This window comes from Caretta caretta, chromosome 11 (genome assembly GCF_965140235.1).
Source record: "Caretta caretta isolate rCarCar2 chromosome 11, rCarCar1.hap1, whole genome shotgun sequence".
NCBI classification, from domain to species: domain Eukaryota; kingdom Metazoa; phylum Chordata; order Testudines; family Cheloniidae; genus Caretta; species Caretta caretta.
Genome location: NC_134216.1, coordinates 5,183,092 through 5,198,802, shown reverse-complemented (window position 1 = coordinate 5,198,802; position 15,711 = coordinate 5,183,092). Strand labels below are relative to the sequence as shown.

Below are 15,711 nucleotides of genomic sequence, written 5' to 3'. Positions count from 1 at the left end.
TGAGGGAACTGGGATTGTTTAGTCTGCAGAAGAGAAGAATGAGGGGGGATTTGATAGCTGCTTTCAACTACCTGAGAGGTGGTTCCAGAGAGGATGGTTCTAGACTATTCTCAGTGGTAGAAGAGGACAGGACAAGGAGTAATGGTCTCAAGATGCAGTGGGGGAGGTTTAGGTTGGATATTAGGAAAAACTTTTTCACTAGGAGGGTGGTGAAACACTGGAATGCATTACCTAGGGAGGTGGTAGAATCTCCTTCCTTAGAAGTTTTTAAGGTCAGGCTTGACAAAGCCCTGGCTGGGATGATTTAATTGGGGATTGGTCCTGCTTTGAGCAGGGGGTTGGACTAGATGACCTCCTAAGGTCCCTTCCAACCCTGATATTCTATGATTCTATGGTTCTTTTGCAAAATGGTTTAGCTCAAGGCATAAAATAGTTCCAAGGCAAAGGGTTCTCTCAAATAAGAATATTTGTACAAATGTAAAATTGGTGCCATAATGATCAGAAGCCACATACAAGAGATATTTTCCACTAGCTGTCAAAGAGAATGTAACTTTAAAGTATACACTTTTTAGATTGGTCACTAGATAGTCAATTAATCTAAAACCGATAAACCTCGTAGCAGTCACATATCCATCCTACAGAGGGCAGGCAGTAAATTACAATGAGAGTTTCCAGTTCTTACTTTTAAAAAGAGACTATCAGGACAAAAATTATATGTTTGTTTTTGTTGCCATTTTTTAAAACATCTCTGTTACTAGTAATATTTTAGGTCACAGGAAATGGAAACGTGGAAACTAATGTATTTCCATCATTTTTCTTGTTTATTTACTATTTGCATGTAATTCAAATGGAACAGTGAAACAATCTAATTTCACTTCCTGCTTTTCGTGTGATAACACTGTTTGGGTTCATAACTCTGCAACATGGTGTTTAAATATGTTTTTTAAAAAATTATTTTTTTTACAAATGCTTTTAATTTTACAGACACATTTACATAAGAACTGCCATACTAGGTCAGGCCAATTGTCCATCTAGCTCAGTCTCCTGTCTTCCGACTGTGGCCAATACGAAATATTTCAAAGCAATTATTATTTCTATTCACTTTATGTTTTATAAAAACATTTTTAAAAACAGATCCTAATTGTTGAGTCTAAACAAACTGGCAACATCTTCCATATATTTTTACAACATCTTTATGTTTCAAACTATTGAATTAATTTTATTTTGACGCATATCATGTAAATGCTTTTTTCAAGCTAACTAAAGAGGCAGAATTGCAAAAAAGGCATTGAAGACAACAAAGAGAAACTGTCAATCAACATATATATACAGGTTTGGGAAGAGTATATATCACCACACAGACACACAGGAATGCTTCTCTTTGACGACTAAGCAGTCTAACAAAAGCTCAAGACAATATGCCATGTCTGAACTTGATAGTGTTGTTTCAGTGCATCTATTGCTATCATACAAAACTGATTCCAGGGAAAAGGTAACTCCCAGTGCAAAAAGGAAGTATTTAAGTTTATATTTCCATACAGTTCCATGTGAACTTGTGGAATTATCTTCTATGAGAGAGATAACATCTCTTGGATATTGCTAGAAGTAGGTCAGCATCTAAGACTTAATCATTTTGCAGAATGCCCACAAGCCAATGGACAAGAGAACAATCATCATATTTCAATCAGATGCAAGTCAATTTCCAAGAAGAGTACACACTAAAATTTCCTAAACATTTGCATCTCACTTCCTGTCAGCAAATTTCACATTGATGGCGTCTCCAGGAGTCAAAAGTCCATGGGTTTTGGCCTTAACTGGTTTAGTTTTGGGAGAAATTTTGATCTCAAAATTTTGAAGCAGCTGGAAAGAGACATATGTTGATATTAGACAGCTTATAAATTGACAAATACAAACTTATAATTCTAGAAACAGAAAACCAGTAATACTCCTTAGAGTTCATCACTACCACTAATGTTGCTGTCAGTTCCAGTGAACCTGCTTAACACGATTTCTCTGTGGGGAAAATGAAACGGCTCCAGGATGAAGACCATGGTTGACAGCTATGCTCCTCTGGCACGATGGAACTTTTGACAATAAGAGAAAAGCTTGTCTGTGCAGGAGACAGAGCTTTTTCGGTGCCTGGCCTAAAACTGTGGAAAAAACTCCCACAGGAACTAAGGACTCTCTAAGTGCAAGGCATGTATGTCTGACCTTGCCATCATGAACAAATATATAGTGTGTGTATATAATGAAAAATATTCCAAAACAAAATACTCCACTGCACACACTTCTCCACCTGGGCAGAGGATGGAACAACAGAACATGACAGATGTTAGTCGCATTCCTTAATGCAAGTGCTCTGATAATAAAGTGATGAGCATGATACAAGAACCTATATTGAACAGAATAACAATAACAGTCTGTCATTCAATCAAGGTGATTCTGCTGATATTAGACCATTGCACTGATGCCCATGATACATCCACTAAAGCAGCATGAGAACCAACACATGGGAGAGACAGCAACTTCTTTGAAATGCTACAGTGCATTACACAAATGACTGTGGAGCACATCCAAGTAGATCAGTTCTGACTGTGAAGTCATGGTAAATAAATAAATAAACAAACAAACAAATAAATAAATAAAATTGCAAACTCATGTGGTTTGATTGCTCAATCTGATCCAAATCTTTTGGGGGATTCTTGGAGATGCATACATACAGTAGGAATTGATAGGAAAGCCTTCTCTACCTCAGGATGTAATACAAAATAATCTATATAAAACAGCAAAAAAGAATACATGCAGAAGCCTGAAAAAGAAGACACAGGGATCAGAGAAAACATGGAGACGGTGAATGTTTGATTTGAATGTTGGTTAGTATGGTCTGCCTAGTCTCAGGATTACAAACCTTCTTCACTTTCTGGTAAATGCTCCACTGTTCTCAATACAACAATGTTTTAATTAAAATCCTATAACTGAGTAAAGAACCATCCTGCCATATGCCAAGGGAGCCTTTCATTTAAAGGTTGCAATTGACTTATGAAAATCCTTTTACACTAAAGTAATTTATTTCCTTGGTAATCTTACATTGGATGGATTTTGCTTGTACTACAACTGGGATTTACAATTTTTATTTCTGTAATGTAGATTTTTATTGAAATGCTTAATTCTAAGCACATGTGTATTCTGAATGAAAAAGAATGCAGGATCGGGGCCTAGTCAACATTCTTTAAACAAAGCTTTTCTTAAATAAAAAGATGTCCAGAGGCAGTTTGCATATTAAAGAGCTGATACTAATATATTTTTTATCTCTTTATAACACTGTCACAGATTCCTCACCTGAATCAGTGCAAGGTGAATTTCCAGTTCTGCAATTCTTTTTCCTATACAACTGCGAATGCCATAACCAAATGGAATGGAACCAAAGTTGTCCACTCTGTCCGTATTGTCTTTCCTCAGCCAGCGCTCAGGTCGGAAATCATTTGCCATTGGGAAATTCTCTTCCTCATACGATGTAGCATAATGACAGAGTGCTAACTGGGTCTGAGAAAACAAATGATATTTTATTTTTAATTAATGCTGATACACGTAGCAATAATAATAATAATTCAGTTATAATTTGTATAACATGAAATATGATGGATAAAAAGATGATGTAGAAATTACATATCTGAGTTTTCACAAAGAGCAGTATCTCAAAATTAGATCTCCTTCTCATTGGCTCAAATTAGATCATCTACAAAAACTTTTAGGCTCAGTAAAAGATTCCTCATGAGCTTGTATAAAAAGAAAATACACAAGGGAATGTAATATAATAAACCCTTTTATGTCTGTTTTTCTCCTATATATATTGCCTAACACAATCAAAGGAAAAGAGGAAGAGATGGTTACTCACCCTGTGCAGTAAATGAGGTTCTTGGAGAGGTGTGTTCCTATGGGTGCTCCACTGTAGGGGCGGCAGCACCCCCTGCACCTGGGATGGGAGATCTTCACCAGCAGTGCCCGTCAGACCGCGCGTACGCACCTCCCCTCTCTCGCACTGTGTGCGGGACGCATATAGAGTGCTCTGCGGTCCGCCCAGCCCCAGTTCCTTCTCTGCTGCAGAGCTTATATTTTCGTCTCTGAAGCAGAGGGGAGGTGGGTGGGTAGTGGAGCACCCACAGGGACACACATCTCGAAGAACCTCAGTTACTGCACAGGGCAAGTAACCTTTTCTTCTTTGAGTGACGTCCCTATGGGTGCTCCAGTGTAGGTGACTATAAAGCAGTGACCCTAGTTGGAAGGCTGGGGCTTCAGAGCAACATGTACTGTCGAGGATAGGACAGCATGTCCAAGGAGAGTATCCACTGCAGCATTGTGCAAAAGTGCCAGGCAAAAGTGTTTGTTGGTGCCCATGTGGCAGCCTTACAAATGTCATCAATGGGGACATTATTAAGAAAGGCAAACGAGGTAAATAATGATCGTGTGGAATGTGTTCTGACTGAGATAGGAGGTTGTCTATCGTGGAGTTCATAAAATAAATGCATACAAATGTGCATACATTTAGAGAAGCATTGTTTTGATATAGCAGTGCCTCCGGATCTTTTGGTGGTGGATTGGAATAATCATGACGATTTCCGGAAGGATTTAGTCCTGTCCAAGTAGAAGACTCATGCACACCTCACATCTAGGGTTTGTAGAGCTGCCTCCTATTGATTACTGTGAGGCTTTCAGAAGAAGCAAAGGAGGTGTATTGGTTGATTGAGATGAAAAGATGTTGGGACCTTAGGTAAGAATCTTGGGTGTGGGCGTAGTTTAATTTTGTCTTTACAGTAACACTGTGTATGGTGGACATACCACGAGGGCTGTGAATTCGCCCACCTGCCTAGCAGAGATGATGGCAAAAAGAAAGGCCATTTTCCTTGATAGGTGTATGTAAGAACAGGTTGCCATTGGTTCAAACAGGGGCCTAGTGAGAGAACAGACGACTAGGCTGGGGCCAGGCTGAGGTCAAGTCTTGTATATGGCAAATACCCATCAACAAGCGCTTCATGAGCAGGTGTGTGAAGACGGAGTGGCCAACAATGGGGGAGGGAAAGGTAGTGATTGCCGCCAAGTGTACCCTAATAGAGCTATTGGCCAATCCTGGCTGTTTAAAGGGGAGGGTGTGTAGTGGGACAGTGGCCCCACTTTGGCAGAAGAGGAGTTAAAGCAGGCTGGAGGGCGCCTGTGCAGAACCCGACCAATCAGAGAAGGGCAGAAAGGCAGCCAGTCAGGGCCAAGCTGGGCCCTATATAAAGGCTGCAAAGAATAAGTGGCAATGGAGAGTGTGCTGTGTCAACCTGACGTGAGCTACATCAGCAGTGAAATCTAGTCCATTTTTGAATGTAAGTGTGTCTGGTTGTGTCACGCCTGCTATTCAAAAGTATCTGTTTGATTTAGTCTGAGCAGGCTATTTCTGGACCCCAGAACCACAGAGGAGCCAGGCTTTAAGGTGGAGCATCTGCGGATTGGGATGGAGAATGCATCCTGTGTGAGGATCCACGGTTTTAGGTGGAGACAGATCGGTCAGCATACCATCACGCGTAGAAGGTAAGTATACCAGACCTGTTGTGGCCATGTTGGAGTTATTAGTATGACATGAGCTCAGTACGCCTGTATTTTGCGAAGTACTCGGAATAGGAGAAAGGGAGGGAAGGCATAAAGGAGTGGTATATCCCAGGTTACGAAGAACAAGTGTCCCAGCAATCCGCGCCCCAGTCCTGCTCCAGAACAGAATTGAGGGCAGTGTGCACTATGTTGAGTGCCAAAGAGATCTATGATGGGACAGCCCCAGTGGTTGAATATGGGTTGAAGTGCTCGCATATCCAGCTCCCACTCATGATCGTGCAAGACCATCCTGCTCAATGTGTCTGCGGTTGTGTTCTGGGAGGTGCATGGCTGAAATGGAGATGTTATTCTGGATACACCAGTTCCACAATTTGATTGCCTCTGAGCATAAAGAGTGGAACCTCGCTCCACCCTGCCTGTTGATGTAATACATTCAGGCAAGATTATCCGTCATCACTCTTATGATATGATGTTTGAGAAGAGGTAAGAAATGTCAGCAGGCATTGCGAACCACTCGTAGCTTTAGGAGATTAATGTGTAAGGTAGATTCGGTGGACAACAATCTGCCCTGCACCGAGTATTCGTATAGATGCACTCCTCAACTGATTTGGGAGGCATTGGCGTTTAGTATCCTAGTTGGCGATGGTTGTAGGAAAGGAACTCCAACAAAGACTTTGCTGGGCTGTGTCCACCACAGCGGTGAATCCTTGACTTGCCTCGGCATGGATAAAAGTTTGTGAGTGCTGTATTTGTGGGGGAGGTATTCGATACAGAGCCATGCTTGAAGAAATCGCATGTGTAGTCTTGTGTGCCTGACCACAAACATGGTCACTGCCATGTGGCCTAGAAACTGGAGGCATATTTGTGCAGAGATCTGGGGGCAGACCCGTGCAATACCAGATCCGTTATAGCCGAGAATCTGTGAGGTGGTAGGAAGGTTCTGGCATGTATGGCATCCAACTGTGCACTGATGAATTCCAGCTGTTGTACTGGCATTAGAATGGACTTTTCTAGGTTCACGACGAGGCCTACCTTCGTGAACAGGTCCATTGTTATATGGACAGCTCAGAGTGTTGATTTCAGAAGGGGCCTTGAGGAGACAGTCATCCGAGTATGGAAAAATGACGATTTCTTGTTTCCTTAGGAAGGCCACGACTACTGCAAGGACCTTGGAGAACACCTGAGGTGCCATGGAGTCTGAAGGGCAGTACTTTGTACTGGCTGGTGCCCACGACGAACTGGAGAAATCGTCTGTGGGCAGGATGTATGGAAATATAGAAGTATGCATCTTGCTGAAAACCAGTCCCTCTGTTCCAGTGCTGGGATAACAGTGGAGAGGGTAACCATCTTGAAACATTGCAGCTTGAAGAATTGTTTCGATTGCGAAGGTCCATGATGGGGCCACCAGCCTTCTTCTGAATCAAAAAATAGTGGTAGTAGAAACCTTGTCACATGTGCTAGGAAGGGACATGGCTCCCAGAAGATGACTTATTTCTCCCCATAGAATGGACTCATGAGAGGGGTCCCTGAAGAAGGACAGGGAGAGGGAATGGCAGGGTGGGAAAGATAGGAAGGGGATGGAGTATCCTTCCTTGAATATCTCTAGAACCCACTTGTCCAAGGTGATGAGACTCCAAGATGGGGAAAATGGAGCTAGTTGGTCACCAAACTGTTGGAACATCAGAGAGGGTGGGGATGACTGGAACAAGAGAATGTTTCTAGGGGCCTCAACCACACCTTCAAAATTGTTGCTTTGGTGCTAGTGCATGAGAGGTAGCTCCTTGAGGAGTGGGCTGTCTACGTTTAATCAAAGGCCTTGTCAACAGCATTGGGTTAAGAGGTGTTGAGAGGTGCATTGTTGAGTTCGGGATCACAGGGGGCAGTTGATACTTCCCTGAGCATCCCTTTGGTGCTGGCATGTATATCCTGAGAGAACAAAGTGTAGCTCAAGAATCTTTAAGGGAGTGCAGAGAGTTATCTGTGCACTCTGAGAATAGTTCCTGGCCTTGGAATGGTAAGTCCTCTACTGCTGTTTGTACCTCCTTAGGAAAGCCTGAGAAGTGGAGCCATGATGCACACCTCATGACCACAGCAGTTGCGATGGATTGAGCAGCGGTGTCTGCAGGATCTAGCGAGGTTTGTAGGGCTGTACAGGCTAGGAGGTGTCCCTCCAATATTAAGGACTGGAATGGCTCCTTTTTGGTCTCTGGTATATCGTGACAGAATTCCTCCAATTTGGAGTCGTTCAGATCATTATACTGGGCCATGAGAGCTTCATAATTTGACATCCTAAATCGTAGCGTGGAGAGTATGCCTTGTGTCCAAATAGGGTCCAGGTGTTTCCAATCTCTTCTGGATGACTAGATCGAGGTTGGTACTGATGGCTTCTCTCCTGCACCGCACTGACCACCAAAGCATTTGGGGTGGGGCGCGAAAAGAAAAATTCAGCATCCTTCATCAGAACATAACATTTTCTGTCGGCGTGTTTGCAGGTCAGAGGGATGGAAGCTGGTGTCTGCCATAGAACCTTTGCAGGTTCGAGAAAAGCTTCACTGAACAATAGTGTGATCTCTGAGGAAGAGGATGTGTGGAGAATGTCCAGCAGTTTATGCTGCTGGTCTTTGACTTCCTCCAATGATATCTGGAGGGAATCCACAATCCTATGGAATAGATCTTGAAAGTGCCTGAAGTCATCGGCAGATTTAGGGGGTGGTGGCATAATCGCCTTGTCAGGTGAGAAGGAGGAAAAATTTAAAGTTGTGGGAGCCTCCTCTTCCTGCTCTTTCTCCTGTTCTTCCTCCCTGGTACTGGTGGTGGTTCGACTTCCTGAGGACGAGAGACTGATGGAGAAGGGAGAGGTGTAGGTCTCCAACTTTGCTCTCTGGGAGGGTTCCTGAATTGTGCCCTGTAGCCCAAGGGTCCCAATATGGCCAGTTTGGTGGGAGTGGCACATGTGGCTGCATCCACAGTGGTCCCTGCCAGGATTGGGGGCCAGAGTGAGGATAAGCCAGTGCAAATTGCCCAGAAGTCGAGGGAACAATGGAGCCCTTGTCCTCCTCCTCCTCTTCCTCCCTGGGGAAGGGAGGTGCTGTCCTCGGCGAAGAGAGGAAGGAATGTTATGAATCCAGAGAGGAAGGCAGAAGTGGGGGGAGATCCCGTCAAAGAAGTGAAGACTCGGGAGTGTCAGATATCAGCAGGTCTTTAGAGTATCTGAAGTCTTGTGGAGGGGAAAGGAGCATCATTGGTGCCTTTGTAATACACGGTGCCGAAGAGAGGGTGTATGTCCCTGAAATTTTAGAAGATGGCTCCAGAGACTTAGCTGATGACGTGACCAGTGCCAAAGACTTGACCGGTGCTTAAGATTTCAGTGTCAATGATTCGGTTGGCGTCAGTAACTTGGCCGGTGCCAATGATTTTAATGGTGCCGAGGACTTACTCGGTGCCAACAGCTTTATCAGTGCCAGAAACAGTGTCGGTGCATAGTTCCAGCAAGCGGGCTGCCTCAGTCCCCAGAGCTGGGAAATGGCATTGAAGTCTGAAGGTCTGGCCAGATAGGTTCTTTAAACCATTTCTTTGAGCCTGTACCAGAGGTACTCAGACGAGCCCTGGAGCTATGTCCCCTGTCGGATGAGGCTGAGGCCACCAACCTAGCCAGGGACAGTGTTCTGGCAGGCTGCACCTCAGAATGTGAGGAGGAGGACGCCCGTTTCTGGTCATCTGCACAATCACAGGATGACTTTCTCTTCACACGGCATGGATAATAGGGGTCAGCAGATGACCTGGCAGAGTGTGAGGGCCTCTCTGGGGGAGAGTCCGGGCCCGGGTCCGATGCTGGATGTAGCAATCTCTCCATGAGGAAAAGTTTCAATCTAATGTCCCTGTCCTTTCTGGCGCTGGGTTTCAGGTGAGACAGTGTCTCCAGACAGCAGATACGCTGCGGGTGGCTGTCCATTATCGAGAAGGCAGCCCCACACGAAATGCACTCTTAAACTCGGGAGAGCCAGGCATAAGGATGAAGGGAAAAGGCTTCGCAGTCGGGAAAGGTGGGAAGTGAGAAAAACAGAAACCTAAACTATGAGAAGAACTGTAAAGATTAAGTTAAAACAAAACAAAACAAAATTTTGTAGATAGAAGGAGAAAGAAAAAGAGGAGGAAAATACTAAAAACATTATCAGGTAAGGCACTCTCTATGAGGGAATAGGAGAAGCGGGCTCTGCTAGTGGATTCCGTCCCAGACCAAAGGTGGTAGAGCAGGAAGTGGGGGTGGTCAGACAGCACAGCTCTACATATACGTCCTGCGCACAGCACAAAAGAGGGGAGCTGCACATGTGCAGTCCGACGGGCACTGCTGGTGAAAATCTCTGATCCCAGCCGCAGTGGGTGCTGCCGCACCTACATTGGAACACCCACAAGGACATCACTTGAAGAAGAACTGCATTTATAAAAAAAGAAATTGGAGACTAGATTTTGTTCTCAACTACTTTAGGGGGTGTAAATCTCATCTACTTTGGTGTAAATCCTGCATATCTTCACTGATTTCAACAGATTAACTCTGAATTTACACCAGTGTAACAGTGGAATTTGGCCTTAGGAGGTGACACAACAAGAGATAGCATGGCAAAGAACATACATCACAATTTATAATATAAAAACAGAAATGAACAGAAGCCACATGTGTACACCTAAGTGCAGAATTTAGCCATAAGGGTTGACACAACAGGCAGTTGCATCACTCCTTCGAAACATTCTGATCTATTTTGCAAACATATATCAGAATTAAACCAGTGGTTTCAAACACATGACTCATGAGCCAAACCCACTCCCAGTGTGATGCATTGTTGTGGCCCACATGCCATACTCAGATTCTGCAAAATCTAAGCTTTCATTTTTAAAAAAAATAATTTTTTAACCTCATGATTGTGAAAATAACTTTCCAAACACGAACCAGGTGTAAATCAATGCAATTCTTGAGTCTGCAGACATTGTGAAACAATAACTTTGAGGGATGTGGGTTCCCCAGCTCCCTCATTAACTCATGGATTAACATTAAAGTCTATTTACAACATTGTAACGGTCAGCATTAATTATTTAACTGATGATTATTTTAGAGCAGAAGGGATGGGGAAGGCATAGGTACAAAACTGGGAATTGTGTCAGGAAGAGAAATGCAAGATGGAGACGGGAGGAGACAGACACAAAGGCTCATATCCACAAAGGGGACTGGACCATGGGTCTCCCACCTGCCAGGTGGATGCTCAGCTCACCAGGCTATAAAATTATTCTCACTCTCTTTGGCACACTGACGAACTATTTATTTAAAGCACAACAGCTTGAACAGGAGGGACTGAGGGAGCCCCACGTCAAAATAACCCATAACTCAGTGGTTAGAGCACTGTCCTGAGGGGAGAACCTTTCCCACCTCCTTTCTCTGTATCAGATAGACGGGAGAATTGAACCTGGGTCTCCCATATCCCAAGTGAGTACTCTAACCATTGGGTTATAAGGTTGGCACCACTCTCTCCTCTTCTGCCAGTTGTTTGTGTGGAGTGAGACAGATGCCTAACTCAGGACTTGTCTACACTGGCACTTTACAGTGCTGCAACTTTCTCACTTAGGGGTGTGAAAAAACACACCCCTGAGCACTGCAAGTTTCAGCGCAGTAAAGTGCCAGTGTAATAGCTATTCCCCTTGTGAAGGTATTTTTTTTATAGCACTGGGAGAGCTCTCTCCCAGCGCTATGCTGTGACTACACAAGCCATGTTAAAGCGCTGCCATGGTGCTAGTGAAGACATGCCCTCATTCTCACAATAAATGACTAAGGCCTGACTGCAGCAGAATGATTTCTGGTTGTGGATCACTAGCAGAGATAGGTGCCTCCCTGCAGCCCAGATTTAGGTGCCTATCTCCTAGAAATGGATGGAACTTAGGACATACCACTCTTGTCAGAATTTCCCATTGGCTAGCTTAGGCTAGCTCCTTGCCTAGTGTGCTGACTTTTGTGGATTGTATTCTTAGACACCTATCTCTCCCCATTCATTGTATAGGGAGCCTAGGTGATGTGGATCTCGTTATTCTGATGATTTTCCAGGTAACACCTAAATCCCTTTGTGGATTCAGGCCAAGACAGTGGAAAAGGAGAGAAACAGAAATGAGAATGTAGAAGAAAGGAAAACAGAGATCAGAAATAGTGGCAGTACTAAAGGTGATCATTTAACCAAGAGAGATGCTGAATGCAATAGATAAATAATAAAGAATGTTAAGAACGCAAGGGTCTGTTTCTTTACACTAAGGCCCTTTTACTTTGCTCTGACAATGTAAAAGGATTTTAAAGGAGCAAATTACACTTACATCCATTTAAAAGGCCACTTAACTCTTCTATAGCAATGTCAGGGAGCCTTAACGTAAATGAGAATCAGGCCTTCTAAGCTTAGTTACTTTATAAAAGCATATTCTACCCTTCATCTTGTGTAAGTCTCCAAATGGTATCAATGAGAGTTCCACTGTGAACTGAGAGTAGTTTGTAGTCCTAATTTTATACCTTGGCTATGACCATAATTAAAACAAAAATTCACCTCTCCCGATAGAATGAGTTTGATACCCCAAATTACACTAATTTACAAAAATAATTAAATGTGTGCTCTAGTTTGAAATCTAATCATAGCAACCTAATACAAATTTATCAACAGCCCTCTTTGTTTCTAAGGTACTGAAGAGTAAAGCCAAAACTGAAAGACTCATCAGAGGGTGAGAACCAGTCCTTCTAATAAGGAAAACACTCACATTTCCATCAGGATTTAGGTAAAAAACATAGTCAGTGATGAAATTATTTTTTTTCACATAAATGAACACTATTATAAATTCCTCTTTCCTGTGCTTCCATCTTTGGTGATATCTTGCAAAGTCACACAAGTGTACTTCTGTCTTAATGGAAGACTTTCCATACATAAAGACATAAATCTGTCAGGACTGGTCTAGGTATATTTATCCTGCCTCAGCATGGTAGGGATACCCCTATAGGAGATTGGGCCAGGGATACAAGATGACCTTTTGAAGTCCTTTCCAGTCCAACATTTCTATGATTCTATGAAGAAAATCTGTTCCTCTCCCTCCATAAGGCCATCACACAACTCACCCCTTTAGGTATCAAGTATCCTCCAACAACCAAGTCTTCTTGTGTCACTCTACCATTTCCTGGCAATACTGGGAATAACCTACAGACAAATGTTAATGAGGGATTCAGCATCTATAATTTATAAAATTTACAAAGGTTTACAAAAGATCCAGTTTAGCTACCACATTAACATATACTCAGAGTGAAAAGAACTGTAGCAAGCATGGATTCTCTTGGGGACCAAAAGAGTGTGGGGCGCCATGGTCTGTCTATTGGTCTCTATAAGACTAGCTGCTAGTATCTCTTTAGTTCTAATTTTGGCTCTGCCAGAGAAATAATAAGAGACAAGATGGGTGAGGTAATATCTTTTATTGGACTAAAGTACCTTTTCCGGACCTGAAGAAGAGTTCTGCGTAAGTCTGAAAGCTTGTCTTTTTCACCAACAGAAGCTGGTTCAATAAAAGATATCACCTCACCCACCTTGTCTCGCTAATATTCTGGAACCAACACGGTTCAACAACATTGCAAACAAAAGTGAAATAATGGGTAGCCGTAACATGACAAATTAATCTCAATGCCTCAGTTTCTCCATCTGTGAAATAGGGATAATGATACTTCTGTCATTTTACTTCCATGAGCACAGGTACTGCTCCTGGCTAGCAGAGCTAGCCACCCCTAAAAGGGAGAAGTAGGCTATGTGTCCATGGCCTCAAGAATGGTAGCAGTGGGCACACTCTCCCTGTACTCACTGAAGCACAACTTCTCCAGAACTCCTGCTGAGGTGGTATGGTTTCACAGTCCCTCACAGTGATCAGTGCTCTAACGGCACAGTCAAGCTCTTAATTATCTATTACAGGAACATTGTGAGCATTAATTAGTTAATATTTATACAGCACTTAGGAAACATAAAGTATTATATAGGTGCTATGTATGATATTAAATTGCTCAGAATGCACTGAGTATACTGGTGATACAATGAATAAAAGTAATAGCAGCCACCACCACCAATAGCAGAAACTGAAAACATATTTTAGCTTGGACACAAGAGTCACTATAACCAGAAAGAAACTGGCAGACAACTGCATGTTGATCATTAAAAGTTTCACTTACCTCAGGGTTTCTTTGAGCAGGCCTCTAATCAGTGGCAATTTGGGGACATCATCTGAAGTGGGAACTTGATCTTTTCCCAGATTATTGACTATCTCTTCATACACAGATTCCTGAACTTCAGGATGCTTTGCCAACAAGTATGTTGCCCAGGACAAAGTGAAAGAAGTCTAAGAAAGAAACCGCCAACATCATCAGGAAAAAGAAAAAAATAATGAAAGTAGCTACAAATATTTAATTCAATGCCAGGAAAAACAAGCAGTTTTCAACTAAGGATTCACTATGTACACACACAGTTATAAAACAAAAGGATATGAGTAACATCTGGGTTTCAGGGCATGGAATCAGTCTACATCATCCTCTACCTCAGCCCTTTTCCACCTGGAAAAACACACCAGAACTACCCCTCCTCCGTATTTCTACAAGTGAAAGATCAAAAAGCAACAAGAAAAGTAAACTACAAAATGATATATGTAATACAAAAGCTATAAACATGAATGGATGAAATTATTAGCTAGTTCTCAATTACTGCTGTGCCTTTCCTCCCAACAAAAATATTCTGCAGGATGATAGAATGCTATGCAGACCATTTCCACCCACTGTAAGCATATTGCATTCTCCTCACAGAATCCTAGTAACGATAACATTGATATTACCATTTCTAGAATTATATCTCATCATTTAGTAAGTGATGTTGTAACATAATATGCATTTTCCAGCAGTTGGAAACTACTAATATGACATAATTCTACCTCCTATGGAAAGTTTTCCTATCAATGCTTAAGGGGAGTGTGTGTATAAATCAGAGTTTAAAACAACCCAGCATAATTCACCTTTTTACTCTCTTCATGAATAAGCTGTTTCCATTAAAATGACATATTCAAAGAAAACAAATCACACATTTATGATACTAATGATCATGAAAGACTGTACAGAATTACAGGTTTCAGAATTAGGCATTTAAGGAGACACTGGCATATTAAAAATCATAAATTCCAAATGTGGCTTGCCCTGCATAAGCGCACAAAGGCAGGGATAGGACACAAGAACAGGAGCCATGTCCCCATCCTTCTCTACACCAGCTAAATGACTGAAGTTGGTGCAGGTGCATGTGTGTGTCGGAGACCACATGTTACCACATCCAAAAAGAAGGTACAGCAGCCTCTTTTGAACCTGCTTCCCTCAGAACTCCTCTCCACAGACAGAATACCTCCAAGACTGACTGATTCAGTGTCCCTTGGCAAACATGGCAGTTTACTTTTTTATAAATAACATCTTCGATTACTAAAAGTGAAAGAAGATTTAATCTCTACTTTATTTTTCACCATTGAAAAATAATATGGTTTGAGTTTGCATTTTTCTCAGTTTATATAATGAAAACAGATTATTCAGTTTCATTTTTGTATAGTTAGTTACCAATCAATTTTACTTTCAGGTTCTCATGCACGACAACAATGTTGGAATTTTTGGGTTGCCAACAATATACTGGTAAAAACAAATTTATGGAAATATTTCTGTTGGTATAACTTTACAAAATTGGAATCAGAGAGCAAGTTTGACATGACAGTGACCTTTTCAGTTTGTGTTTATTTGCAAAATTAGGACACAATGCTGAAAATCCTGTCCCCAAATGTGTCTACTCTGCAATGTAGGCCCAGGGTCAGTAGAACGTGAGTTAGCAGACCATGGGTTTGTTTACCTAGGGCTTGTGCATCTACACTCATTTGTAACCCCAAGTTAGGAATTGTTGAAACCTGGGTCTCAACCTGGGGCTCCAGCGTCTACACTGCATTCTGTGAGCCCAAGACCAATCACACATATCCCTGACTTCCTTGCGCCCTCCCAAAATGTGAACACTCTGCCCTTTGTTCATAGTGCAGTGTGGAAAAACTTGACCAGCCACC

At 42.4% G+C, this 15,711-nt stretch overlaps 1 protein-coding gene and 1 long non-coding RNA gene across 2 annotated transcripts in view; one reads left to right on the top strand and one right to left on the bottom strand.

The window, feature by feature from the left end:
* Window positions 1–800: 800 nt before the first annotated feature.
* CYP27C1 (cytochrome P450 family 27 subfamily C member 1) overlaps window positions 801–15,711 on the bottom strand; it is a 39,617-nt gene continuing 24,706 nt past the window's right edge. The window contains exons 6-9 of the mRNA XM_048869960.2: window positions 13,811–13,977; window positions 12,722–12,800; window positions 3,340–3,543; window positions 801–1,860 (exon numbers count right to left, since the gene is read on the bottom strand). Of these exons, the coding sequence (XP_048725917.1) occupies window positions 1,744–1,860; window positions 3,340–3,543; window positions 12,722–12,800; window positions 13,811–13,977 (567 nt within the window). The 3' untranslated portion in view covers window positions 801–1,743. The remainder of the gene's footprint in view (window positions 1,861–3,339; window positions 3,544–12,721; window positions 12,801–13,810; window positions 13,978–15,711) is intronic.
* LOC142068513 (uncharacterized) lies at window positions 3,389–7,427 on the top strand. The gene is made up of 3 exons (XR_012664320.1): window positions 3,389–3,470; window positions 5,422–5,571; window positions 6,734–7,427. It is a non-coding gene; the product is annotated as an uncharacterized LOC142068513 (long non-coding RNA).